This window comes from Lagenorhynchus albirostris, chromosome 15, assembly GCF_949774975.1.
Source record: "Lagenorhynchus albirostris chromosome 15, mLagAlb1.1, whole genome shotgun sequence".
NCBI lineage: Eukaryota > Metazoa > Chordata > Mammalia > Artiodactyla > Delphinidae > Lagenorhynchus > Lagenorhynchus albirostris.
In genome coordinates this window covers 71,752,224-71,779,874 of record NC_083109.1, presented here as the reverse complement: position 1 = coordinate 71,779,874, position 27,651 = coordinate 71,752,224, and the positions used below count along the sequence as shown (strand labels likewise).

Genomic DNA, 27,651 nt, shown 5'->3' with positions numbered 1-27,651 from the left:
ACAGTGATTCTCAGTGTAACTGGGAAGAAGAATCAATCAGCTGGAGTTTATTAAAACTTCCGACTTCTGGGGCCATCCCTAGAATTTCCAACTCTCAAAGTCTGGCACAGGGTCCAAGAAGCTGAATTTTCAAGAAATATCCCACAGGTGGTCTAAGGACCACATTCTGAGAAACCAACCCATCTATTTGTGAGTATTTAAGCCGCTACGATATGTCAGGTCAAGGTTAATCTTCTTTGTAGGGATAGAGAAAGAACAAGAAGAGTCTGTGCCCTCGTGGAGTTTACATTTTAGTGAGGGTAGAAAATATCAGGTACACAAGTAAAGGTAGACAGCCAGTGACGGTAAAGCGGGTGGGTGGAGGACATGGAACGCGCTTGGGTGGCAGGGGGGGGATCTCTCTGAGGTCACTGAGGAATGACAGGAAGGAGCCAGCCAGTAAACTACTGCGGCAAAAGTATCCAGATGGATCCTCATTTTCCCCCAAGCTCCCCTCGACCCAGGCCCTGGTCCAAGACTATCTCAAAGGAAACCAAGTCCAGAACAGCGATGCTCCCGTCTTTATAATCAAGGCTTTCGGAGCCAGGACAGAGATTGCAATGGGGATCTCGACAGCACCTTTTCTCTGGGCCATGGAACCCACAGGCTTCCTCTATCTAGCCAGGGGCAGAGGTCTGAACCCCTGCCTTTTGGGAAACCTGGCCCCTGCCCCACCTCCCTCACTCAAGTCCCTAAGGTCTCAGCCAAGCCAGATCCCAGGGCTGAGCCAGCAGGTGTGACTACGCCCGATCCTCACACAGCTCTCTTCGGGCCCCGGGAGCACTGCCCGTGTGGGTGGGGCCTCCTGAGCATCCTTCCTGATTTGAAGTCCAGGTCCCTGGAGATCACAGGGGTGGGACTGGTCCCCAGGATTACGGAGAACATGACATCACCAAAGAGGCTGGTCCCCCTCCCCAGCAGGCTGGACAACACATTGGGAAGACATGTGCCTGGGACCTCCCAGGAGGGACAGGGGTGCCGCGTGGCACAGTGAGACTCCCAGGGCAGGTGGGTAGCCAGGGGCTGGAGGTTCCAGGATCACTTCTTCTTGGCACGATCTGCTGCGTCCAGGGCAGCCATGTTGCGGGCGGCTGTGATCAGGTGGATGACGCTGATGAGGGACTTGAGCAAGGCAATAGGGGCTGTGATCCAGAGGCCCATTCGGAAAAGACCTACAGAGCCAACTGTGGGAAGGGAGCAGGGGCGATACAGAGAAAACAGGATGCGGGTGAGGGAGGGGCCTTTGACTCCCCGGGCAGGCCCGACCCCCTCCCACCCTCCTGCCCAGCCCCTCGTCTCCTACCTAAAGGTCCCTCGGAGAAATTGAACAGGTAGAGGAGGCAGTAGAAGAGCTCATTTCCAGCACACAGGGTAAACAGAGCGGGCTGCACAGACAGCAAAAAGGCTGCTTAAGCAAGAGGGTAGGGGAGTGCTCCCGATCCCCCAACTAAGGGCCGGGGGGCCAGGAACTGTACTGGAGAAAGAGGGGTGCAGGGCGGTACAGGTAGGATGTGGGTGGGCATAGGGGGAACAGGGCAGATCAGGGAACCTGCCCAAGGCCCTTCACCCTCCCCTTCCGCACGGAGCTGTGGGCAGCACTCACCACAAGGTTACGAACCAACAGGAAGATATTTTTACCGGGCTGCCCCCTTGAAGCCCTGGGCCTTACCTGGAGGTGTTCCACCCTCGAGCCTCCAGTGTAAAGACTACACTCCTTCTCACAGCCCAAGGTCTTTTGAGAGCTGGTTCTGCACACCTCCCTGGCTTCTTCCTCCCTCCCTCTCCCCTCAAGCCACTCAGTTCCTCCTCCCTGGGCGCACCTGGGCCTCAGGCCCACTTGTTTTCTCCAGCAATTCACAGGGCTCAGCCCAGGAGCCCTTCCCACCAATCCCACCCCGGGCCCAGGGCTCAGCCCAGGACTTGCCCATAAGCTAAGTGAATAGGGAGGGGCAGCAAATGCTCACTCTGGAGGTGTAGTAGATGCGAAGCACTGGATTTCCAGACAGGTCGATCATCTTGTGACTTTCACTGCCTCGGACCACAGAACTTGGGGAGAAAGTAGGCGGAATCCATGAGCTTTCATTACTACGAATGCCCACCTAATCCACATTTCAACCCACACAAAGTAGGTACCGGGATTGCCTCTGTTGAACAGAGGAGGGACTGGGGCACAGCTGAGGACCACTGTCTTGCCCGAAGTCACACTACCTAGCTGGGTAGCTGGGGGAAGAATCAGGATTCAAAAGCCTCATGCCCCTTCCCAAGGGATGTTAACTCTTTGGAATCCTCAGAAGGGTTTTAGGGATTACTTAATCCAACCGTAAAACAGGACTGACGCTAATTCAGAGAAGATTTGCCCAGGGTCCTTCAACAAAGCAGAGCTAAAAAGGAGACGTCCCAAGAAGCCTGAAGACACCTCCCATATGGTCTCACCCCTCCCCACTGTAGTGTCTTCTTCAACCGGTCAACAACTCCAGAATCACTGACCTGTGGAGGTGCAGCCAGTGGCTGGCAACATCCAAGCTCATGCTGAGCTGGAAAAGAAGGGTGGCGCGAGGGTACAGCAGGGCCAGGTTGACCAGCAGACACATCGTGGAGCACCGGTCTGTCAGCATGTCCAGCATGGCCCCAAATCGGGTTCCTGAAAAATGGCAACTATTAGGTGGATGGGGGCTGTAAGGGGGCAATGCATCTGTGACAGAGGCCATATTTAGTTTATCACTCTAATGCAGAGTCTAAGAGAGAAAAGGCCCACAATCCACTGCCTGGGGAGGAAAGCAGACTGCTATCGTTGGAGTATGAAGGTCAAAAGGCAAGGGTCACCGTATCATAAAACAAGGAAGCATGGCAGTGTAGAGAAAACAGTGTAGAAGGGAGTGAGAAAGCTAGCATGGGAAGTCTTAGAGGTGGGTCTGAAGAACAGATTAAAAAAATTAATCATCTCTCCAGAAACCATCTCCCTTCCCTCTCCATCCTCCCTCTAAACATGCTTTCTGGAATCCTTATGGCTTGTGCCTGGCATACAGCAGATGCCCCCAAAACACCTGTTGAATGGATTTTTATTCAGAGAGGCCTCCAGCACTTGCACTGCCATGCTGGGTCTTGGTATCCCACACCCCTCGCTATCAATGAGTTCTTCTCCACAGCGAGCTTAAATCCCTTCTGCTACAAAATCAGGCCATTCTGTTCTGCTTTCTACAGAGATGGGAATGACAGAGCCCTCTGATTCCCGAGTACCCGCCTACCCCGAGGTCCTAAGGAAGCAGGAAAAGGGGGCAGAGGGTTGTTGGGTCTCAAGGCTGGCTGAGAAAAGGTGTCTGTCACCTTGATTAAGGGCTCGAGCAGCGTGTCCATCGAAAGCGTCCAGAAGTCCGCTGAGCAGGTAGAAGGAGGAGGCCGTGAGAGGGCAGCAGGGCATGAAGTAGAAAGAAATGATGGCGAAGACAATCCGGGCATAACCTTGGGATTGAGACGGCAGGGGGAGACAGGGCAGGATCAGGGAGCCTGCCCAAGGTCCCTAGCCCTCCCGTTCGGCCCGGAGCCGCGGGTAGCACTCACCGATGAGGTTAGGCACAAACAGGAAGATATTTTCGCCTGGCATCGCGGAGGTCCCCTGGCCGCCCTGGGCCTTATCTGGAGGTGCCAGCTCTCTCCCAGCTCCGGCGGAAGGCTCACCCTCCAGCCCGGCTCATCGGCCGCGCCCACTGCGCGCAGGTCCCCGCTGCCCCTGCCAGGTCCCAGATGTTAAAGCTCTTTGCCTGCCGTAGCATGGGCCGACACAGCTGTGCGTGGGTCACAGAGGGCGCGCACACCCAGCCCTTCCCCTGAGCAGACGCTGGCCTCCGCCTGCCCCGCCGGCTCTCCTGCCTCCAGCTGCGGCCCCTGCTCCTCCAGCTGTGCTTAGCTTCCGGAACCTACTCTTCAGGGTTCGTCCTTGCAAAATTGGAGAAAGGAAGAAGAGGCTTAAGAAATGGCTGCGTCCCCTTTAAGACCTGCCCTCTTCCTTTTCCTTTTCTTCCCTCCTCCCCTTTCCATCGGTTCGTACCAAAGTAAAGAGGGAGGAGAGGGGGCAAAGAACCATCAACGCTGAGCAAAGGAAGGAACTTAAAAGGAGAGGTCAAAAGAGAAGGAGGCCTAGGTAAATGTCTCTACTTTCCTTTCTGCGGAGGATATGACTCCTGAAGACAAAGATAAGGAAAAAAGATCCCGCCCTCCCGATTCTTTGCACCCCCGAGAGGCCAGGTTATTTGGCACAGCCCACACCTTTTCTTCCCCGCCCCCTCTCTCTGGCCCCATTTGTTCTCACAGGCTCCAGGCAAAAAGATGATAGCCAGAGAGGTTGGAGGGCGGCCTCGGGTGGGGTTGCTTCTCGCGTGCCCCTAGTGGTGGGAGGGTTAGGTGCCAGGCTCCACCTTGATCTTCCCAAGTTTCTCAAGGCCACTGGCGTGGGGGTCACTGCCCCCAAGGAGGGACCTAAAGGGGGTGGAGGAGAGGCCGGAGGAGCGAATGCGACAAGCTGGGAAAATGCCCTCCCAGCTTTGGTTCTAGAATCCCTACTCTCCCTACGGTGCTGCTGAACCTCCGCAGACGCCAAGGTTTTTATAGCAACGGGTAGCGGCGCCGCTCCCGGTTCCCCTCTTTCCAACCTTCCTCCCCAGCTCCCAAGTCCCCCATCCCCCGGCCCATAAAAGGGCTCCTTATAGACCTCCCCGTCTCCCCTCCTGCCGAGTAGCCCAAGATTTCGACCCATCTGCCAGGTCGGGGGCGGCAAGTGGTCTGCCTTGTCTTGGGAAAGGTCTTGGGTGAGAAGAAGGGAAGAGAGGCCCCGCTGGGCGAAGTGAGGGGGGCGGGAGGCGGGTGTTGTGGGAGTCCCACCTCCTCCCTCCCCCAGGAAGACTTAAGGCAACGATTTCTTTTCTTTTTTTTTTTTTCTTTTTTTCAGAGAGAGAACTGACACAGTTCTTCAAGGCCGCGGGGAATGGTGGTGTGTTGGGTTTGGGAGAAGTGGGCTCGTTTCTCAGCCTAACCTGAGCTTCCGCTGTCCCCAGGGGGATGGCATCCACTGCTACCAGGAATGTGGAGGAAAAGGGCAGCGGGCAGTCCCAAGCCACAGACTCTGCAGCCTGCTTGGGTGGAGGTCCGGTGAGCATTGGAGAGGAGTTCTTGGGGTGGGGGTGAAGTGAAGAGCTCCTAGGCTTAGGGCACTGAGACCGCCAGCCTGGAAACTCTAGCCTCAACCCTGAGCCCAGAGCCCCCAGCACTATGCCCCTGAGGTCCCCAAAGGCTGCCCTCCACTTCCAGGACCTTCCAGGCCAAATTGCAAGACCCAGCCGCCCAATACCAGACTCCTTAGACCCAGAGCCCCCAGCCTGGGAGCCTCCAGACCCAGGACTCCCATGTAGGAACTCCCAGGCTGAGCCCCTCTGACTTTCCCTTTTCCAGAAGGTTTCCCATTCTGAGGAACTCCTGACACAGATCAGCGCAGAACTCACTGACGAGGCCTTGTTTGTCGCTGCCTACCACATGAATCCTGTGCCTATCAAAGAAAAACAGACACAAGACCAAGGGACTCAGATATCCAAACACGGTGAACCCCACGCCAGGACCCTTCTGTGCAGAGACCCTCCGATACCACTAGTTCCAGTCCCTGCTTCCAGTTATGCCAGCCTCCTCATTCTTCCTGGGGCGTGGCAGGCACGCTCCCGCCTTTGGACAGATTGTGTGTGAGGGGCCCCTGGGAACTCCAGGTGGAAATGCTCTGTAGACAGTTGGGAATATGGCTTCAGAACTCAGTGGCAAGGTCTGGGCTGGTGATAGAGATCTGATCTAGGAGGAAGTTGGCAGTTGAAGGGTGTGCAGTTGCCCTGGTGGGGGGTGGGGTGGGGGGATGGAGGGTTGTGCAGAGTGAGAAAGACGAGGGGCGCTGAGGATGGAGCCTTGGAGAACCTCTCCAAGTAAGGGGTTGGCAGAGGAGGAGAGAGGGGTTCATGAAGATGGTAGAGAAGGAACTGACAGCAATGTTTATTTTATTTTTTTTAATGACTTTTTAAAATTTATTTATTTTTGGCTGCGTTGGGTCTTCGTTGCTGCACACGGGCTTTCTCTACTTGCGGCGAGCGGGGGCTACTCTTCGTTGTGGTGTGCGGACTTCTCATTTCAGTGGCTTCTCTTGTTGTGGAGCACGGGCTCTAGGCGCGCGGGCTTCAGTAGTTGTGGCACACTGACTCAGTAGTTGCGGCTCGCAGGCTCTAGAGCACAGGCTTAGTTGCTCCGCGGCATGTGGGATCTTCCCGGACCAGGCATCTAACCCGTGTCCCCTGCATTGGCAGGCGGTTTCTCAACCAGTGCACCACCAGGGAAGTCTCAGCAAATGTTTATTGAGTGTCTGTTATGAATAGGGAATGATGGGTAGATTTGTGGATGGATGGAAAGAGAATGGTGGGTGGATGGATAGATGGATAGGTGGGGAATGGTGGATGGATAAATAGATGGATGGGCGATAGGGGTTGGATGGATAGGTGAAGGATGGAAAGATAAAAAGACATGAACCTTGAATCTAAAGTCAAAAGACTCTTATTCTTTTCTAGGGAGCTCTGCCTAGCAACTTGACATCTGGAGGATGATCCCAACTCTGGTGCTGCTCTTGGCCTCTCGTGCCCTCTCCCCACTCTGTTCCTCTAGAACATGCACCAAAGGTCCTCTTTCACAACTCATTCAACAGTTTGGTTTTGGGGCAATTCCTGGTCATGAGCAACATCACCCCTGAAGCCTCCAAAGGGTTCTGGAACCATCACACACCTCTTCACCCTCAGCTAGCAAGGACACCACCAGAAATCAAAAACTTTAATAAAGTGACAGAGATCCTTCCCTCCTCTCAGGCTGGGCAGTGCTCTCTGTGGGGTGATGTGGGAGGAGTGCCCCTCCCCCTTTTTGCCAGATATATGGGCATATTATTTTATTTATTTCTTTCCTATTCCTTTTTTTAAATCATCTTTATTGGAGTATAATTGTTTTACAATATTCCTATTCCTTTTTTTTTAAACATCTATTGGAGTATAATTGCTTTACAATGGGGTGTTAAGTTTCTTGGGCATATTATTGGAATGGCTTTTTTTTCTTTTTGAGTGATTTTTCTTTTTTAGTTTTTTTTTTTTTTCACAGCACCACGTGGCATGGAGGATCTTACTTCCCAGACCAGGGATCAAACCGGCACCCTCTGCAGTGGAAATGCGGAGTCTTAACCACTGGACCACCAGGGAATTCCCCTGGAATGGCTTTTTTTTTAAAAAATAAATCTATTTATTTATTTATTTATCTACTTATGACTGCATTGGGGCTACTCTTCGTTGTGGTATGCAGGCTTCGCATTGCAGTGGCTTCTCTTGTGGAGCACGGGCTCTAGGCGCACGGGCTCAGTAGTTGTGGCTCGTGGGCTCTAGAGCACAGGCTCAGTAGTTGTAGTGCACAGGCTTATTGCTCCACAGCATATGGGATCTTCCTGGACCAGGGCTCGAACCCGTGTCCCCTGCATTAGCAGGTGGATTCTTAACCACTGTGCCACCAGGGAAGCCCCTGGAATGGCTCTAATTCAGGCAGATATCAACCTATTCTCCATCAACCTGTTGGCAGAGATGAGTTCATGGGTCCAGATCCAGCCTCCCAGCCAAACTCCAGCACCTTAAGGTGCCTGTGGCATCTGAGAGGGTCCACCTTTGCTTCTGAGGAGCTCCTCCGGCCACCAGTGTCAGTGTTGAGGTCTCCCCTCCACGTTTTGGAGCCGCATGGCTATGGAACATATCATGCCTGTTACTAACCAGAAGGCAGTGCAGTAGGCTTTGTGACGTTTGCATTTAAATCCCAGTCTGGCCACTTATTGGAGCCTCGTAAGGAAGTCAGTTCATATCTCCCAGCCTCTGTTTCCTTATCTGAAAAATGGGAATAATTGTCCCTGTCTCACAAGGGCCTTGTGAGAGTTAAAAACATAATGCACACAAAGTGCTCATCACAATGCCTGGCACAGAATAAATGCCAGAAAAACTTAGGCTGTTATCAAGGTCGGTTTGCCTCGTGTTCTAAAATCCAATCCTCTTTTGAGTGTCCTAAAAATGTTTCATTATATTTAATTATAAAATTTTAATTAAGGAAAATTCAGTTGATTTGGAGAAAGACTTTAAGACAAACAGGCTGAGGCTTCCCTGGTAGCACAGTGGTTAAGAATCCACCTGCCAATGCAGGGGACACGGGTTCGAGCCCTGGTCTGGGAAGATCCCACATGCCGCGGAGCAACTAAGCCCGTGCGCTACAGCTACTGAGTCTGCACTCTAGAGCCCCTGAGCCACAACTACTGAGTCCGCCTGCCACAATTACTGAAGCCCGCGCTCCTAGAGCCCATGCTCTGCAACAAAAGAAGCCACTGCAATGAGAGGCCCAAGCACCTCAACGAAGAGTAGCCCCCGCTCGCCACAACTAGAGAGAGCCTGCGCGCAGCAACGAGGACCCAATGCAGAAAAAAAAAAAAAGACAAACAGGCTGTAAATTCTCTATAACGTTCAAAAGTAAAGTAGAAAAGGACACCCATGGGAAACCAAACAAGCTCATTGTTTATGAAAAGCTGCAAATCTAATACTTAGTAGACACATAACAGCAGATATGCTTAAAAATGCCAAAAAGGGGGCTTCCCTGGTGGTGCAGTGGTTGAGAGTCCACCTGCTGATGCAGGGGACACGGGTTCGTGCCCTGGTCCGGGAAGATCCCACATGCCGCGGAGCAGCTGGGCCCGTGAGCCATGGCCGCTGAGCCTGAGCTCTAGAGCCCGCGAGCCACAACTACGGAAGCCCGCGCGCCTAGAGCCCGTGCTCCACAACAAGAGAAGCCACCGCAATGAGAAGCCTGTGCACCAAACAAAGAGTAGCCGCTGCTTGCCACAACTAGAGAAAAGCACACACATAGCAACGAAGACCCAACGCAGCCAAAAATAAATAAATGCCAAAAAGATTGGGGGGAAAAATGGTACACTTGGATGGGTACAAGATTTCTCAAAAGGGGGTTGACTTTTAGGTCAACTGGTCATGAAACAAATTGAGCGCTGTTTGTCACCTGCCAAACAGTGAAGGAGGAGAGGCAGCTACTGTCATTTATCACCCAGCTAGAAGAGCCTGGAAACGCCAAGCCCTGTGGAGAGACTGCTGAGGCCAGGAGTGGGCCCAGCTAGTCCTCCAGAGGTTGAGCCCAAAGTCAGGCTTTTTGACCCCAGGCCAGCCCCTTCAACACTGCCCTGTGTGCAATCTTAAATTTCCATCTTTTTCCCCAAGTGTTCCCCTATCCCCAGCCCTCTTTCCAGAGAGGCCACCATCACCATCTCCAGTACTCTGTGACCCACCTTCCCACACCCCACCAGCCCAGTTACAAATGGAGATTTTCTGTTTATTGCTCAAAAACAAAAATCCAGAAGCAAAGGTGGGGAGACTGTGGGTAGGGGACATGGCAGGAAGGGGGTAGGGGCCTTGTCCCAGCTCTCCCCTTCATCCCTCTTCTTCTGACCCTCCAAGGGTCAGAGGTTAGGCCCGGGGACAGAGCATCTGGGAAGGGCAGAGACTTCATGACCAAGGGAACAGCAGAGCTCTTGGGTAGTCCTTGTGGGATGCCCTGGGCTGGAGGGGCCCCAGGAGTTGCATCAGGGGCTGAGTTCCCCTCCTAGGGTCCAAAAGGGGGTAGAGTGAGTGGGGGGCAGGCCCCTTGTTTGGCAACTGAGAAGAGGAGGCTTTGGGCACAGGATGCTGGTTTATTTACTGTAGGGTCCCCAGGGCCATCAAAGCCCCCTCGTGGGACCAGGAGGTTATTTACACAGCAGGGAGGAAGGGAGCCAGAGGCCAGGTCCTGTACTCCTTCCTGCCCAGAATGAGGAGAGGAGGGGCGTCCTGGGTCCTGCAGCCTTAGTCTTGGTGTTCAGATGGAAACTTCATACTCTCGTGTATCCTGGAAACAGAGAGATGGCATCAGTCACTAGAACGGGATGGAGGTGGAGGAGGCATCCACAAGGAAGGGGAAAGACTCTGTGTTTTTAAAATAACATAGATCACTGGGAGTTTGGGGACCATGGGGTGGGAATGGGGCTGAATCTGGCCAATGGGTGTATTTGGTTCATCCTACAGTATCTTAAAGTCACATAAAAATCTAAATTTCTGGATTGTCTTGAACAGTTAGAAGGTCTGGCAGTTGGGCCTAGGTTTCCTCCATGGACTGGATGGGGTACAAGCTTTCCAGTTGGTCACAGTCCTTACCACTCCTGATTGGCCCACCTGACTTGGCTTTGTTCATTGACGTGGCCTTTGTAGGCAGCTGAGTTTGCAATTCCCAAGACAGATGTTACAAAGACCTTGAGAGAAGGTTATGGAGTCCCAGGGGGGCTGAGGGATGTGGCACTCCAGGGGTAGGGGAAGGGCTCACCCCAGCTTCATACAGTGGATTGCTGAAGTCTGACTCCACCGTGATGGGGCTGTAGGAATGGGAGCCTGAGAAGCCGAAGAGGGATTTTCCCTGTAGCCTGGGAAAGGAAGGAGATAGAGGGGCTTATCGAGAAGTGAGCCCCCAACCCCCCCTCACCCGGGCTTCTGTGCCAGGCAGGCAGGACGTCTGCCCTGGCCAGCAGCTCCCTGAGCTATGTACTTACTTGGTGTAGTATATGTAAACGCCACTGCCGAGGACGATGACCAAGCCTAGGGGCAGCAGAATGGCCAAGGCGAGGTTCCCACCCTCTAGCTGCCGTGACGGGTCGGTGGTCTGGCTCACTGGAAGGAGGAGGAGAGGCCAGTGATCTGGGGCTGGGCCCAGCCCTGGGCTCTCCCAGCCTCCTGCCCTGGGCCCTGAACCCTGGGCCTCACCCCACCGGGGGCCTGGCCTCCTGCCCCCGGCCTCTGCCTTGCCCTCCCAACTTGGCCAGGCCTGGGTCTCCACCTGTGCCCTCACTGACCTTCCAGTTTTCGGTTGTCCAGGAGCTCCTCATAGGCCACTGCAGGGAGAGGAGGAGGAGGGGACGGGGTCTGAGCCAGGGAGGGAAGGAGGCTGGGTAGAGGGCCGGGAGCCCAGTGGGGCCGGGCTGGACAGCCTGGATTCTCTGCCCTCTGCTCAACCTAAACTCGATCCTTCCCTTGGGGACAGGGGAGGAACAGTCAGAGCAGGGCCTCGGTCCTCCTCCTCCAGACCCCTGGGCAGTCTAAACCAACCAGGTCTGTAGGATTTGTCAAAAATACGGAAACTGAGACCTATTCGGAGGGCAAGGGACTGCCAAACCAAAGCCCCCTCTACTACTTCCCTTAGGATAATTCCATGACCTTGAACTTCTCCAGGGCTTTTGGCTATACCTCTGATGATGAGAGCCCATAGAAAGTGGATGGGGAGCTCGGCAGGGTCTCGAATTTGCTACCTGACTTTCCCAGCCCTGTCACATCCTGGACACTGCTGTGCCCCCTCCTGCCCTGCCTGCCCAGGCACCTTTGCAGAGTGGGGGCTGGCTGGTCCACTGTGAGGGGTGGCCGGGCACACAGGTGATGGTGACCTCGCCAATGAGCTCAAAGCCCTCATAGCAGAAGAAGCGCAGAGACTCGCCCGCCTGGTAGTGATGCTTGTACAACGTCTGATAGCCGTTCTCTGGCACCCCGGGGTTCAGGCACGGCTCGTACTTCACTGCAGGGAAGAGGTCAGTCATGGGCCAGCTACACCATTGAGCAGGCCACCCAGCCACCCATCCTAGGGTGTCCCCAGACTCACAGGCGCACTTGGGGACCCGGTCGCTCCACTTGGGCGTGCCCGTGTCCCGGCTGTAGCAGGTGAGCACGGCCGCCCCCTCCAGGCTGTACCCTGGCAGACAGCGGTACTGGACGTGGGAGCCAACAGGAAAGCCAGCATCTGAGGTGGTGCGGTGCCCGTTGGTGATCTCACCAGGATCGGCACAAGTCATGACTGTTGGCAGGAGGACAAAGTCAGGGGGAGCCAGGCCCTTAAAAGATCTGCCAGAAGCTTAGAGCTGGGAGACGCCTGAGTCGTGGGCCATCTCCTTTGGGCAATACTCCGCACACACCTCCCACTCCTTCCTCAGAATGAACAGAGCAGGAGTTGGAAAACTTAAAATTCAATGCATTTTACATAGCAGGTTTCTTCCAGAAAACAGAACGTTTGGGGCAACCTGGGCCCCCATCCTAGGGTGAAATTTGAAATATTGAACCACTCAACCAGAGCAAACCAGCTAAATCCCAACCGTGTCAGCCCTGCATGGCAAATCATCATCAGCAGAGCAGCTGCCCTCTTCAGAGGGGCCCAGACCTCCTGCTCGCCTCATTCCCGTCATCCCCAGCCCCTTCTGCTCACTTGTATTGCCTGCCTGGCCTCTGCGGGCATTTGTTTACAACCTTGCTGTGGAAGAATCCCAATCAAAGCCATTTCTTATATATAGACCTGAGCAAGGCACCTCGCTAAAATGTTTTACAAACATGATATCATATACCCTGATGATCTCAGAGAGGTCAGCGTCACTATCACCTCTCTTGGGGCTCAGGGCTCAGGGCAGTCAAATGACTGGTCTATGGTCACTCAGCCAGGGAGTGGCAAAGCTGGAACTGTTCAGGGTCACAGCCAGGGAGCACTGGGCTGAGATTCAGAGACTTAGGGCTCAGCTCAGCTGAAGGCTCCATGTGCTGCCTTGGGCAGGGTCCCTACTGAGTCTTGGGCAGCTGGGCCACGCCCTATCCCCTCTGGGCCCCGCTTCCATCCCTTCTTGTCCCCGCCCCATGCGGTCTGGGTTCCAGATTGGACATCCTGTGACTCCTTCCAGGGATGGGGAGCTGTGTCAACTAGAAAGTTTTCCTTGTGTCCAGTCCAAGTCTGGCTTCCTGAAACTTATCCTCATTGGTCCCACCGTTGCTCCTAGGGGCCAGGTGAAAGACCTACAATCCTATATCCTGATGACAGGCTTCCAGAAATTTGGAGGAAGTGACAAGATGCCACCCCTTTCTGCTCTTCTAAAAGATAAATTCTCCCAGCTCCTTTGAATGTCACCTCCTCTGTGAAATCTCCTGCCCTATCCCTGGGACAATTAACCCACCCCTCTTCCTACAGCCCTTCTTCATACTTATAGCAACTACTACTTACTCACTGTTTACCTGCACCAGGCACTAACGTGAAAAGCTTTTCATTTGCTTTTCACAATCCTCTATTCCTACTTCACTGAGGAAGAAGCCAAAGCCTCAGAGATGTTAAGTACCTTGCCTGAAGTCACCCAGCGGTTACCACTCTAATACCCTGAGTTAAGTATCTGTCCCTGTCCCAGACTGTGAGCTCTGTCAGGGTAGGGAGAGTCCCCAACACCTCCGCATAACTCCAGCCACAACACATCATGGGACTTTAATAACGGAATTAAAATAAACCGACGGGCTTCCCTGGTGGTGCAGTGGTTAAGAATCCGCCTGCCAATGCAGGGGACACGGGTTCGAGCCCGGGTCCAGGAAGATCCCACATGCCGCAGAGCAACTAAGCCCGTGCGCCACAACTACTGAGCCTGTGCTCTAGAGCCCACGAGCCACAACTACGGAAGTCCACACGCCTAGAGCCCATGCTCCGCATCAAGAGAAGCCACCGCAATGAGAAGACTGCGCACCGCAGGATAACGAAGAGTATCCCTCGCTCGCCGCAACTAGAGAAAGCCCTCGTGCAGCAACAAAGACCCAACTCAGCAAAAAATAAATAAAATGAATAAATAAATAAATTTATTAAAAAAATAAAAGTAAATAAAATAAAATAAACCGAGCTCTCTGACAAGCCTAGGCCCCTGCAAAGTGACTCCTCATAATATCAAGGGTTGGGGACTGAGAGACTGGAGCAAGGCCTAGAATAAGAAAAGAGATGAAGGGGCAGGCGGGGGGCAGGGGGGCAGGGGGGCGGGACTCAGACTGGGCAGAGGCAGGGCCAGGAGACGATGGGGGAGGAACCCAGAAGAACCAGGTTCAGGACCCAGAACAGTGCAAGAGAGAGGGATGCAGCCCTGGGAAGATGAGAGTGGGGACCAGAGGGTACAGTTTCGGAACACCGAGGAACAGAGGAGTGGAACCCACTGGACATATGGTTGGGGCCTGAGGAAGATCTAGGCAGGACCTCGAGCGAAGGGATGCGTCCAGACAGAACAGGGGCGGGAACAAGAAGATACGGAGGCGGGGCGCATAGGGGGTGGGCGGAGCCCAAGCAGAGCCGTGAAACCCAGGTGGGCAGAGGCGGAGCCACGAGAGGATTAGGGCGGGGCCCGGGCTCACTCTTTCGGCAGGCGGGCGGCGCTGCGCTCCAGGACAGGTCCCACTGGCAGGTGAGAATGTCCGACCCAAGCAGCTCATAGCCAGGCTCGCACTGATAAGTAAGCACAGTGCCCCGGATCAGGTCCCCGTGGGAAGCCGTCCTCCAGCCCCATTCCGGGGGCGGCAGCTCGGGGCACGTGTCGTTCCTCGGGACCTCTGCAGGGGAGAGACGGCGAGTTTGGAGGCTGTCCTGCGATCCAGGACAGCCTTCCAGCCTCGGGGGCCTCTCTGACCTGCGGGACCGCTTCCCATCTCGGGACCCTAGGCCTCGGTACCTTTGAAGTGCAACACGAAACCCTGGCCCAGGCCCGGGTTTGGAGGTCCGGGCGGTGCCTGGAACTGCAGCGTGAGGTCGGGCCCAGAGGAGAGGAGGCGGCGGCGCGGTTGAGGCCCTCGCAGCTGGGCCAAGACTCGGGCACTGGGACCGTCCCCATCGAACAGTGTCAGCATATCCCCTTCTCGCACATTCAAGCTGGAGGGAGTGGGACCAGACATGGGGGCTGGGTTACGATCGGCCCCTCCCATCTGGTTCTGCCCAATCACTAACTCAGCTCATTAGCAACCTTACCTACTCTCCAGTCCCGCCCTACATTCTCCTATCCCAGGCCTCAGTTTGGATCAGTTATGGGCTTCTCCTCCACGCTAGTCTAGTCGCTCCAGGTTCCATTTGGTCTGTGGCTTCTCCCGGCTCCTGCTTCCCAATCCCTAACCCTGATCATTGTTGACGCCTCCCACTTCCCAGTCCCTCCTCCATCACCAGGTGACGCACAGCCAGGCTCAACTCCAGCTCTGACCAATCACAGACCATGCTCATTACCACCCAGCCCAACTCTAGGCCCCAACCGAGTACATGCTTTTTGAGCCACGCCCACTTCTGGTTCTGTCCAGGCACATGACCACCTCACACCAAAGCAGCTCACTGGATTTCCCCCACAGCCACGCCCACCTTGTGTGCTGCTGCTGATGCAACAGCTCGGGCCTGGGTCCCTGGAAATCACTCCAGGGGGGCCTCAGAAACAGCCAAAGAGTGAGACTTCAGGCCAGAGCCCCTTTTTCACAATAGTCCCCGAGGAAGGCTGCATTACCCCATTTACTTGTCCAAGGTCGCCTGACCAACAAGTGATTTGTACCTGGGTCTACCTGATGTCCCACACCCCTATCCTGAATCCTTAGCCACTTCTTTCATCCGAACGTATATTCACTGAATCTCGTGTAGACACTCGAGCCAGCCAGGCTCATAATGCAGGCCAGTGCATTGTCATACCACACATGGCTGAGCCCACACCCATTGCACCCTCTGCAGTACCCAGACATACATCTCAACTTGAAGCAAGATGCGCTTCTCTTCCTGGACATGCAGACCCCACACGCAGTCTTGGCCGGGGCTATAGCTCTGGGGCCAATCCGGAGAGAGGACCACACCAGCTGGCTCTGACAGCTCCCCTCCACACATGGCTAGGATAGAAAGGGTGTCAGATTCAGGACCCAGGTGGGCATGCAGTCTCTATTTCGCTACGATCCTCACCACTCCCAACTGTGTGCAGCAGACTGCCTCCCCGGTTTCCTATTATCTATTACCCACCTGATTCTTGCCACGTCTAGTCCTGTTGGGTCCAATCCCCCGCCCCACTCTTAACTAACCCCGCCCAGTCTCCAGCCTATGCATTACCACCCAATCCATGACTTAGCCCAATCTAGCTCTTGAAGATATTTGGGTTATGACCCCTGAACTCTGTAACAAGCCCATCAACTACTCAGCTAAGAAAACTAAGCCTCTGAAAGGGACAGAGATTGATCCTGAGTTTGCTAGGTTCTCCTTCCTGAACGGCCTTCCTAGGATCCCCAGCTCAGGGGGTAGTCTGTGAACTGAAGGATGTTCTGGGGAGGCGGGGAAGGCGGCAGGCTCACCCTTGCAGGCTGGCTCTGTGTCATTCCAGTGGGGTTCTGTGGGATCCACACATTCGATGGCATTGGGGGGGCCAGGGGGCTCCAGGGCATATCCTGGGAGGCACGAGAAGGTGGCCAGTGCCCCTGGGCGGTATTCAGGGTCCGTGGTGGTGACATTGCCATGTGCCAGGAAGGGGGCAAAGCAGCGATCTTCCTCAAAGGCTAGAGAGGAGTCAGTCACAGGAATTAAGCATTAGGACAGGCCTCCAGGGATCTCAGAGTGGGGAACCAGGCTGAATTCCAGTGTGGTTTGGCCCCCCAGTGGGCTATTTAAAAGGGAAAGACTTTGGGCTTAGCTTTCACTTTCCAGTTTCCCCCAAACCCTAACATTCCTCATTCACATATTTATGTTAGCTCCCCGGCCTCTGGACAGAAACCCCAAGGTCAGTCAAGTCCCAGCCACTATTCTACAGATGAGGACACTAGGTCCACAGACAAAAAGCCATGTGCTCCATGTCACACAGTAGGGCAGTGGCAGAACCAGACCTCAAGCCCAGATTCCTTGATTCCCAGCCAGAGGCACTTGGCTCTGGAAGCTGCAATGGAGTGGGGGAAAACGGTGCCTTTGGAGACCTGGCTCATGTAGGTGTGTTCGCTCCTCAAAAATAACCGTTGGTTTCCGATCAACCCTGATTATCCATACTGTGGCTAGAATCCAAAAGTGAGGCAAACACAAAAGCTACTCAGTTTTAACTTTGGTCTAAGTCAGCAAAAAAATTAACATTTGTAGAGTGTTTTAGTTTTTGCCCATCTGATCATATCTTCGACTCAGGTAAGGCTCAGGTGCCTATGATACAGAAGGAGTCTGAAGCCCATGGAGCAGCAGTGGCCCACAACCATGGAGACAGGCCTCAAACCTAGAAATTCTCTTTGCACTCTCAGAATCTAAAATGCAATTTATTTTTCAGATCCACTGTTCTGTTTCACCATTACTTAACCTGATAAGGTGTCATGTCCAAATCCTATGCATCCATCAGGGCCAAGTGCCAATTCCCTTTCTCCCTTGATTCATACCAGAAACTAGCCCCTCTCATCTCTGAGCATTTTACTTTCTTTGTCTCTTTCCTGCTACTGTTTACACAAATCCTCTGCTCCAGCCACAGTGAAACTCTGTTTCCCAAACATACAGGCTTTTCTCTACCTCTTTACTGTTGCTCACACTGTTCCTTTCACCTGAGATGCTCATTCCCAATCTTCCTCTTTTAAAATTCTCTCTATCCTGTAAGTCCCAGTTCAAATGCCTCCTCCCATGATCACTGACTTCCTTCCTTCCTACCTATCCAGCATCCAGTCCCCTTTGTCTGTTAACAGCACTCCTATTTTCATTTTGGGTCACACGTCCTCCCCACTTCCAGTCCATGAGATTCAGCTGGAGCCAACCAGGGATGGCCATGTGATGTGGATCTGCCAATCATAACACCACCTGCCCCTAGCTACAGTGATTGGCTCAGGCATAGATAGATGACCTAAGCCAGGGCAATGAAGGCCTTTCCTGGCATTTTTGTTAAAGCTCTTAGGAAAGTGGTATGCTTTCTCTCTGATGGGGTTGCTAAAGTTGTTGGTATGTAAATCTGTAACTGCTAGGTACACAATAGACTGAGAGTCTGCCTGAGAATGAAGCCAACTGAGAGGAAAGAATGGAGAGATTTAAGTAACTGGTCTCTTGGCTGTGTACCTGGATCCAGCCACACTTGAAGCTTAAGTAGAAAAGACCACCTCAGGGAATTAGAATGTGTCCTTGTCGATTTGGGATGGGGAGACAAGTCAGTTTTCAGGAATCCAAACGTGGAGATAAGCAGAGATGGATTATGTGCTTGTGACCATGCCTGGGCGTAGGAAGAGGGGAAGGTGCGGCAGGTGGGGCCTCAGGGGAAGGGCAGTTACCTTCAAATCGGAGGCTTAGCAGCAGGGGATTGGCAGGTGTCTCTGAAAGCAGCTCCACATAGAGGGACTGGGCATCACTGATGAGACCCCGCTCTGGGACATCATCCATGTCCGAGTCATAGATCACCGGGGATAGGGGACTGCCCCCTGAGCGCACCATCAGCCTGGGATGGACAGAGGTGGCCAGGAGCTCAGCTTCCCCTCAGAAGCTGCCTCACCTCTTGCCTGCTCTCCTAACTTAATTTCATAGCTATAATTTTCAAACATTAACTATATGCCATGTACTCTTCTAAGCTTTTACACATTTTATCTCACTTAATTCTCACAAGAACCCTTGAGTTAGATACTATTATTATCCCTCATTTTATAGATGAGAAAATTGAGGCACAGAAAGAGTAAGTAACCTGTCCAGCTACACATAGCAACTAATGTCAGAGCTGGGATACTAGTTTGCTAGATAAAGAGTGAGAATAATGAAGATGACGTTGGCAAACTCATTTATAGTGCTTACTGTGTGCTAGGCACCATTCCAAGCACTTTACAAATCTTAATGCATTTGTCCTCACAGAAACCTTAAGAGGGTGGTACTATTATCTCCATTCTACAGATGAGAAAACTGAAGCACAGAGAGGTTAAGTGATTTGTCTGTTTGCACAGCTATACTGCCTAAGAAAGGGGAAGGACTAACCCGCATTTGACATAGATCCCAACTGGGATTGCCCCCGCGTCTGTCTGACTGTCTATTGCAGCCTCCCTATTTCCTTGAAGTGAGGACCTCTGACGCAAGGCCCAGACCCTCACCGGTCGTTGTCCTCATCCAGGGAGACTCTCTCAAAGTGTAGGTGCAGCCGGCGTCCCTCAGCTGCTTCGATGACCCAACGGCAGGTGAGGTTGGGCCCTGCAGCTCCCCCAGGCTCAGGGGACACGATGCGGCCAAGTGTAGCGTTGTGGATGGTGCCACCACAGGATGCTGTGGACGGTGCGGGGGGGCAGGTTAAGGTGACTTGTCCTTTTCCCATCTGCAGAGCTATTGCACCCACACCTTTGCCTGGGACCTGGCCTTGGGATGACCTCTGCCCTACAGGCTCACCCCAGGACTTTTTTCAGGCCACTACCAGGTGAGGAACCAGCCTTGGAATAGAAAAACCCTAGGATGGACACCCCCCCCCCCCCGCAGGATGGAGATTCCATCAAAATGAAGACTCCCCAGATGTGGACACCCTGGGGTGGGGAGTTATGGGGAAGTCCCCCAAACTGAAGCTCTCAGGTGGAAAATACTCAGGATAGGATCCCAGGATGAAGACTCTCCAGGATAGACACCCCCAGATATAGACCCCAAGAATGGTTTCCTCTAGGATGAGGAGTCTCCAAAAGCAGGGACCCCCAGAATGGTGACTCCCCAAATGGGAACCCTCCAGGAATTCCCTGTGGTCTATTGGTTAGGACTCTGCACTTCCACTGCAGGGGGCACAGGTTTGATCCCTGGTCAGGGACCTAAATTCCCACAAACCATGTGGCATGGCCAAAAAAAAAAAAAAAAAGGAACCCCACCCCCCCCCCGAGGTGGTACTTCCCCAGATGGAGAGCCCCCCCCCCGCCAAGGATGGAGACTCCAAGGATTGAGACCCTCAGGGTGAAGAGCTCCAAATGGAGACCTCAGGATAGGGACTCTTCAGGGTAAAAACCCCTTCAAGATGGGTGTTCCCAAAGATTGAGACCCCCAAGGTAGGACCCTCCAGTGGGGCTCCCAGGACAGAAAACCACACCTATTGTGGTAGAGACTCACCCATGCAGCTGGGGGGTTCACTGCTCCAGGCTGGCCGGGTACCATTGAGGCAGATGAGGGTCTCCTCACCCTGCAGCTGGTAGCCCGAATCACAGTGGAAGGTGGCAGTGCCTCCAGGGTGAAGGTCTGTCACACTCACATCCCCATGGGCTGGCCGGGGAGGGAAGCCGCAGCTCAAGAGGTAGGCTGGATCAGGCAGGGCAGGAGAAAGAGGATTCACTCTCCCAGGCCATCCTCTCTCACTGGTTCCCCAGCATTTCTTCCCCTCTTTCCAGGTCCCCCTCACTCTCCAGGGCACAAACTGGCTCCATACTGGAGTCCTTACGTGGACACACTGTCTCATGAAGAGGTAATGTCAACATCTCTTATCTCCCCTAATCTTTGTAATCTACCCACTTTGGCCCCCATTTTACAGATGAGAAACCTGAGCCTCAAAGAAGTTTTGGACCCTAGCACCCATTTACTGTGTGAATTCAGGCAAATCAATTGACCACTCTGAACCCCATTCAGCTCTAATAATAGCAAATAGTATTTGCAGAGCTTGTTCAGCTTCCAAAATGAGTTCACGCAGCGCTTTTGAGGTAGTCAGAGAAAGGCTGTGACCCACTTTCCAGGGGTGGAAATTGAGGCTCCAAGTTATTAAGTGCCTCAGACCATTTTCTCCCCTCCACACACACAGACTTTCTTCCACTGAGGTGTCACTGTGGTATTATATCCTCAGCTTTCATCCAGAGGAGTTACAAGAAACTCCTTTAGAAACAGACTATTCTGTCATTAAAGACCTTAATACCCAGTGTCCCCTAAATGAATCCCCCAGTGAAAGTGAAGTGCTAGGGAAAGCTTTGCTTTCCTTAAGGAACTGGTTTGTCTTTTTTCCTGCAATGAGAACTGTGTAATCTCTCTTTTCATACTGGCTGCTAGGAAGCCCAGAACCAGGTTGAGTCTTGTCCCTAGTAACAATGGCTTGTCTATCCACATTCTGTTTTTTTCAAATTTAATAAGCATTATCTGGTGCCAATATTTCTCTTATTTTTTTTTTTTTTTTGGCTGCGCCACACGGTTTGTGGGATTTTAATTCCCCAACCAGGGATCGAACCCCGGCCCTTGGCAGTGAGAGCGTGGAGTCTTAACCACTGGACTGCCAGGGAACTCCCTCTTACTTATTCTATTTAATCTTATTGTTTGCATTCTTTTTTGAAAGCCTCCTGAAATTCTTGCGGAAACATATGAGATAAAACAAACAAATAGAAAGTGACTTGGTAATCAGTGATAGACTCTGAACTTGATCCTGACAGAGCTCTGTGTGTCTGTTTAAGACTAGGCAGAGTTCATTAAGAAGGGCTTCCTGGAGGAAGTACATCGAAGCTGGGTCTTGTACGAGGGGCAGGCTCTGGTTAGCAGAGGGTCCAGCTTGCCTGGGCCTTTGCTTTTTCTGACTCTCCAGTCCTGAGTGATTCTGTAAGAGACCTGGTCTCTCCCTGTTTCAAAATTCAACAAGCATTTCCTTGGCTGGGTCCTAGGGTCAGAGGTGAAAAAGACTGAGGCCTTGCCTTCAGGAGTTCATGGTCTACTAAGATAGACAAAAAAACAGCCTTTTAGAATACAGGGATTTAGGAATTCCCTGGCGGTCCAGTGGTTAGGACTTGGCGATTTCACTGCCGGGCAGGGGTTCAATCCTTGGTCAGGGAACTAAGATCCTGCAAGCCGAGCAGTGGACAAAACAAACAAATAAACAAAAAACAAACCAAAAAACCGCACAGTGATTTGAATAGACTTTAGCCTCTGTGATGGCTCTCCAAGACCAACAGAATCAAGTCTGAATGCTTTAGATTGACATTCAAGCCCCTTCCACAACCAGTTCCAGCCCAGTCCATCCAGCTTCAGTTCTCAGCACCCACGGCCCATATATCTCACACGATACAGTTCTGTGACTCCTTACAGTCCCACTTCCATATTTTTCCACACAATTTCCCCTACCTGAAAGGCTCTCTTCTCACTGTTTCTCATCTTTCAAGGAGTAACTTAAGTACCACCTCCTCCAGGAAGCCTTCCTGACCCCTCCCCTTTCCCACAGAGTTAGTTTTTTTTTTCTTTTTGCCTAAACACAATCCACATGCATAATTTTATCATCACATTGACACCTGCCTATTGCCATTGTGAGACTGAATCCAATGTTTTTTATTTTGTCTCCTAAAAACCTAGCCTAGCTGATCAGTTGATGCCGCCAAGAGGCAATGTGGAACAGTGCAAAGAGCACTGGATTTGGAGATGGGCAGACCTAAGTTCCAGTTCTACTTTCACAACTTATTAGCTGTATGGCCTTGAGCAGGTGACTTCACCTTTCATCTGTAAATGGCAATAACAATTCCTGTCATTGAGGATTGGCCTTAAAGAAAAGAAACCTGGAATCAAGCCCCTGGAACATAGAAAGTACTCAGAAAATGTTAATCGCCCGCCCCTCAGCTTCAATTAATAAATGACCAGGGGTCAGGGACTTGGAGATCTGACTTCCGACTCTGCAATGAATTTGCTGGTGCTGAGCAATCCATATAAGCGTTGAGGCTTTTTCTTCCTCTTAGAGATGGAGCTGACAATGGCCACCCCCAGGGCTGCTGTGAGAAGCAACCAAAACAAGAGTTGATGAAAGAGTTTTGTAAATGGGAAAGTTTGCTGGACTTGGGGTGAGGGGTGATGGAGCCTTTGACCTTCCAGAGAAGCTAATGAGGCCACTGTGGACTGGAGGGCCCAGCCAGTGCAAGTTGGGAAGGGCTTAAACGGGGCCTCCGTCCCAAAGGTGCCTGCAGAAGCCGCAGAGCAGGGAAGACCGAGGCAGGTAATGAAGGCCCATCTATGCAATAGCCCTGCTTCCTCAAATGTTCCAGTTCGTCTAAAGAGTCCTATTTTCAATGCCCTAGGGAAGTGGCTGCTTAAAGGAGCCAGCAGGAAGCCATCCTATAATATCTGAAGCCCAGCCCTCAGCCCTGGGCCTTCAAGGCATGCCCTTGCTCCCCAACAACCGGGCCCTGACCACCAACTACATGTCCCCCGGCTCACTGGTCTCTCCAGGAGTAGGTCTGCTGCTGGGCATCTCCACCGTGCATGCCTTACCTCGTGGGGCAAGTCTAGAGCAGAGGCCTCAGGAGAGGCTGGAGAGTGTGTGAGGAAGGGATACGGGTTGTCTGTGTCCTGGACAAAGTCACAAGGGATCTGGTGTCAGCAGAGCTCACAAGCGGGCAGCAAGGCCATGAGGTGAAGTGAAGGGGACACTGGCCCAACACACAGTTCCCTCTCTGTTTCTGAGCAAAGGAAGGGACTTTGGAGACGGCAGCAGTGTCTGGAATGGGACCTTGGGCTGGGCCCCTTGCCTCATGTACACGTGTATGCTAGAATGTACATTGCATCGTGGGAAGGTTTCCATACACACAGGCAAATATGGATGTACACGTGTGTGTAGGCTGTCTGTGGGTGGGTGCTTGCGAATGCAAGCATGCGCAGATACATCCCCTCCTTCCTACCCCCAGAAGTCAGCAGGATCTTTTTAGGTCACAAATCTGAGGCTGTCACTATCTTGCTTAAAACATTTCAAAGTGTCTCCTCCTCCCATGCAGGATAAAGTAGTCCAAGGACTCCTCACTGAAGCTGGTAAGGCCCTTTGTCATCCAAATACAACCTACCTCCCAGTCTAGCCTCTTGGCCTACTTCCCCAGCACTTTCTGTGCTTTACTGTAATAGCAATGATTGACATTTTCGAGCCCTCACTGTGTACCAGACACTATTTTAAGCACTTGACGTGTATTGATTCATTTGATCTTCCTAATAATACCACAAAGTAAGTATTATGATCCCCATTTTTCAGATAAGACAATGCGGCACAGAAAGGTTAAGTAACTCACCCCAGGTCACACAGCTAAGACAATTCTATCTTCCATGCTGAATTACCTCAACTCCTCAAGGGGGTCACATTTTTTTCTCCTCTCTGGGTCTTGGAATATGTTTTTCCATCCATCTAGACATCTGCCTTCCTCTTTCTCTCCCTCCCACCCTTCCCCTAGCTAACTCATCTTAGGTGTCAGCTTAGTCATCACCTCCTCCAAGGAGGTGTCCCCATATTCCTTATAGGGGAAATTTAGGTCCCTTTGATAGTTGTTCTCTCTGACAGTGGTTCCTCCATCATAGGGATGGGGGTCCTTATCTCACTGAATTATAATTATCCTGATTATTTGTCCATCTCCCTACCTAGATTCTGAGTTCCCTTTACATCTGGCTTGTTTATTCTTCTCTCCAAGGATAACACAGGGCCTGTATGAAGTGGGCACTCAATAAACATTTGCTGAGTGAATGGATGAATTGTCACTTGGATGTGTGCACACCCAGGCACAGGTCTGTGAGTGTGTGAGATAAGTGTGTATAGGTCTCCTCCGAGGATTCTGCCCCCCATGGTCCTAGTCAGGAGGAAAAGGCCCCAACATTACCCTGTGCTTAGAAGGCTCCTGAAGATGTTCCCTGTGCCCAGTGTGGCCCCTGCCCTCCCACCAGCACTCCGAACTCCTCACCCTGATAGTGGATCCTGAAGCCACCACCCCTTGGGACCCGTGGGCTCTGGAAGTGCAGGAGCAGCCTGTTGGTTGGACTCCGAAGGACCTGTCCTTCTCCCAGCATGGAGGAATTAGCCAGGAGTCGGGGGGCCAGTCCTGGGGACCCCCCACCAGCCAGCACCAGGAGTTCCTCCTCCCGAGACAGGTTCAGCGTCTGCACCTAAAGAAGCCAGACCCAGACCCGCCAGGGAAGTCAGCCGGGGTGTGTGACCCCCTAAGCTCCCCCGCCCCTTGCCTTCCTTTTCCCTGGATGTAGCAGACCAAGAACCACGGTAACGTTGGCCAAGTTGTAGAACTTTAGGAGAGTCTGTGAGATGCTCAGGAAATAGGTCCATCTGAGTCAGAAAACAAGTTCTCTGGCTCCTAGGCCCAACCCGTGCACACCCCTGGGCCCGGAGGGAAGGGCTGGGAGGTTTCACAATCATATGCTTAAGTCCAGTTACCTGGATCTCAATGCCGTAGCCAGGGTAGACATGGATGCTGTACGTGCAGTCCAGGAGCCCCAAGGTTCGGCTGGCCGCGCTCCCTAAATCTGGAGACTCCACATGCCCTTCACCTTCGGAGATGTTGTTATTACACAGAACTAAAGAGATATAAGTGCTGGGGTTGAGAGAATCTCTGTGTTCTTGCCCTCCCAGCCAAGTAACCCTGGGGGTCCTCATCTGTCTTCTCCCCAGCACCCCTCACCATCTTTATCCAATGCTCACTCTCCCATCTGTGCCCAGAACTCCCTTCCTCAACTGTCATAAGACATAAAACACATGGAACAGTGCTGGCACATAGTAAGGGTGTATCAGCGCTAGCCTTTATTATAATTAAGCAGAAGGCCCTCTCCCATCTAGACTCCTTCTTCTTCCACACGTTCCCGGCAGCCTCTCCCCCATCCACACCTTCCTCTTCTCCCACATCCCCTTTCAATCGCCTCACCTGGGCTGGTCACCGTCGTGGTGACAGTTGTCGTGGTGATGATGGTGGTCGTGGTCTCCTCCTCTCCTCCCTCAGGCCCGAGGGGCGGGCCTGGGGAGGCGGGGCCGGGAAGGGGCGGGGCCGTAGTTCCTGGGGGCGGGGTCAGCAGCTCCGGCGCGGTGGGGCCTGCCCCCCTGCCCTCCTTAGGGGTTACGGCTGTTGTCAGAGGCCCTGTGCCCGGCTCAGTGGCCCGTGGCAGGGAGGGTGCTGCAAGAGTCTGGCCGGCTGGAGGGGTGGCTAGTGTGGGGTCTGGATCAGATCCTGGGACAGTGCGAGGGAAGTCAGGAAACAGGAGGAGCACATTGATGGGCCTCGGTCGGGGATCAGGGCTAACAGACACTGCGAGTTCCCCACTGAACCCAAAAGACCTCCCCCACGAGGCGCAGGACCCCCACCTCTCCCTTCCCCACCCAAACTTCCCCCCTCCTCCCAAGGCTTCCACAGCCTGCCCCCCAGCCCCTTCTTTTCTTCTCTCTGTCCAGGCCCTTCCACTCTGACAGTCTCCTTGAGCTTCTCCCTCTGTCTCCCCATTCAGATCTGGCTCTCTCCCGGTTACCCCTTTCTCTTTCCTCTTTTTATTTTGCGCTCTCTAGAACTCTTGGTCTATGTTTAGTATTCTTATCCCTCTCTGATTTTATGATTCTAGGTCTACTACTCTCTGCATTTCTCTCTCTTTCTGTGTCTCTTTTCCACTCTATCTCTGATTCTGGCTCTCTGAGTTTCCATCTCTCTTTCTCTCTGTCTGTTTTTCTGTGCTGTTTCTTGATCATTCTACCTCAATTTCTCTGACTCTCTGACTGTCTATGTCCAGTTTTGACTCTCTCGAACCATCTCTCTCTGTCTCTCTGAATTTCACTGGCCTGGCTCCCCATCTCCCTGAATTAATGTCCCTCCCTCTGCCTCTATGTTGCTCCTGCCACTCTGGGGGCCTCACCCGGCAGGTAGCCCATTTCTGGGCCTCTCCTCAGCAGGGCTCCATGGAGCAGCTCTGCCAAGGCCTCAGAGGCTACGGTGGGGGTCTCATTTCCAGGCTCCGGCAGTGCCTCCTCCTCCTTCAGGGGCAGACCTGGGAGATGAAGTTGTGTGAGCTCTTCCACTGCCCCACACTCCTTCCTTCTCCAGAAAGATCTTTTCCAGAGCTCTTATTCTCTCCTCAGTCAGCTGGGCCAGCAGGAGCTCAGAGGGTCCCAGACTGGGCTGAGAGCCAAGATTGGAGGAGGGGCTCCCAGCTGCCCATCACACTCCTACCCCTTCCTCTCTCCCTTTTCCCCCAGGCTGTGTGGGCCTTCGGTGAGCACCTCGGACAGAGCCAGCAGGGCAGAGAAGAGGCAGGGCGCTACCTTCATTTTCCCCTCAGTGATGCTCTCCCCCCAACCCCGGGCCTCTGCGGAGGGTCTGGCAGCACCTCCCAGCCATTGCTTCTGCAGTGTCCAGCTTTTTCTCTGGGTTTCTGTCTCTGCAGTGTGGTCCTCCCTCTCTTTCTCTGCAGTCTCTGCCCCCTTCCCTGGAGTCTCGCTGGGGGGTCAGAGTTGGGGATTGAATATCTGGCCTCTGCGCACTGCCTCTGTTCATCTGTCTTTGTCCATACGTCCAAGAACATTTGTGTGTGCTGCGCCTGGCATCTCTCCCGGCACCTCCATCTCCCACCCTGGTACCCGGCCTGCTTCTGCCGCCTCCGCAGACATCCCCCCCACCCCGCCCCGCCACAACGTCCCCAGCCCTTCTTCCTGGATTTAACCCCTGAGACGCTGCTAAAAGCTCCCCTCATTAATTTCCCCAACTCCTCAATATATGGGGTTAGAGGCTCCAGGTGCAAGCTGGAAAGCCCTGGCTTGCCCCTTCTCCGTCAGCTGTGCCCCTCCCCTCCCCCAGGAGCTCAGAAGGCGCAGGATGTTCGGAGAAAGGAAGGTATAGGACCCAGCTGGGGGCCTTCCCGGAGGCCCACCCCCACGCACCCAAGTCCTTACCCTGAATCCAGGGACAGCTCAGCAGAATTAGGAACAGCAGCTGGGGAGGTGGCGGATGCTGGGCCCTGGGAGCCCCCATGGCGACTCACACCAATTTCTCTCCTCTGCGCCTCTCCTAAATAATCTAGCTG

At 53.2% G+C, this 27,651-nt stretch overlaps 2 protein-coding genes and 2 long non-coding RNA genes across 17 annotated transcripts; 2 read left to right on the top strand and 2 right to left on the bottom strand.

Annotated features, from left to right (window-relative positions):
• Positions 1-277: 277 nt before the first annotated feature.
• On the bottom strand, positions 278-4,047 carry CDIPT (CDP-diacylglycerol--inositol 3-phosphatidyltransferase). Of its 3 annotated transcripts, XM_060123972.1 has the most exons (6): positions 3,598-4,047; positions 3,364-3,498; positions 2,527-2,680; positions 2,004-2,085; positions 1,343-1,424; positions 939-1,223 (listed from the first exon to the last, which is right to left on the bottom strand). In XM_060123972.1, the coding sequence occupies exons 1-6, from the start codon at positions 3,638-3,640 to the stop codon at positions 1,078-1,080; spliced, it is 642 nt and encodes a 213-aa protein (XP_059979955.1). In that variant the 5' UTR covers positions 3,641-4,047; the 3' UTR covers positions 939-1,077. The 3 variants fall into 3 exon arrangements, with proteins under 3 accessions (XP_059979956.1, XP_059979955.1, XP_059979957.1); XM_060123974.1 differs by lacking the exon at positions 3,364-3,498; XM_060123973.1 differs by lacking the exons at positions 1,343-1,424; positions 2,004-2,085 and having other exon boundaries at positions 278-1,223.
• Positions 3,688-6,911, top strand: LOC132505767 (uncharacterized). 4 transcript variants are annotated; one of them, XR_009535523.1, is made up of 3 exons: positions 3,688-4,177; positions 4,982-5,181; positions 6,627-6,911. It is a non-coding gene; the product is annotated as an uncharacterized LOC132505767 (long non-coding RNA). The 4 variants fall into 4 exon arrangements; XR_009535522.1 differs by lacking the exon at positions 3,688-4,177 and adding an exon at positions 4,348-4,377; XR_009535521.1 differs by lacking the exon at positions 3,688-4,177 and adding an exon at positions 4,432-4,634.
• Positions 6,912-9,800: 2,889 nt separating this feature from the next.
• On the bottom strand, positions 9,801-27,599 carry SEZ6L2 (seizure related 6 homolog like 2). Of its 9 annotated transcripts, none has more exons than XM_060122591.1 (18): positions 27,521-27,599; positions 26,488-26,619; positions 25,515-25,814; positions 25,031-25,170; positions 24,546-24,747; positions 19,993-20,178; positions 19,008-19,176; positions 18,207-18,370; positions 16,284-16,484; positions 15,692-15,830; positions 14,651-14,847; positions 14,337-14,531; positions 11,806-11,997; positions 11,530-11,721; positions 11,009-11,047; positions 10,709-10,826; positions 10,486-10,582; positions 9,801-10,014 (listed from the first exon to the last, which is right to left on the bottom strand). In XM_060122591.1, the coding sequence occupies exons 1-18, from the start codon at positions 27,597-27,599 to the stop codon at positions 9,985-9,987; spliced, it is 2,772 nt and encodes a 923-aa protein (XP_059978574.1). In that variant the 3' UTR covers positions 9,801-9,984. The 9 variants fall into 9 exon arrangements, with proteins under 9 accessions (XP_059978574.1, XP_059978577.1, XP_059978575.1 ...); XM_060122594.1 differs by having other exon boundaries at positions 25,515-25,604; XM_060122592.1 differs by lacking the exon at positions 11,009-11,047.
• LOC132504873 (uncharacterized) lies at positions 14,321-22,470 on the top strand. Its single transcript, XR_009535140.1, has 4 exons — positions 14,321-14,386; positions 19,232-19,324; positions 20,268-20,341; positions 22,195-22,470. It is a non-coding gene; the product is annotated as an uncharacterized LOC132504873 (long non-coding RNA).
• Positions 27,600-27,651: the final 52 nt, after the last annotated feature.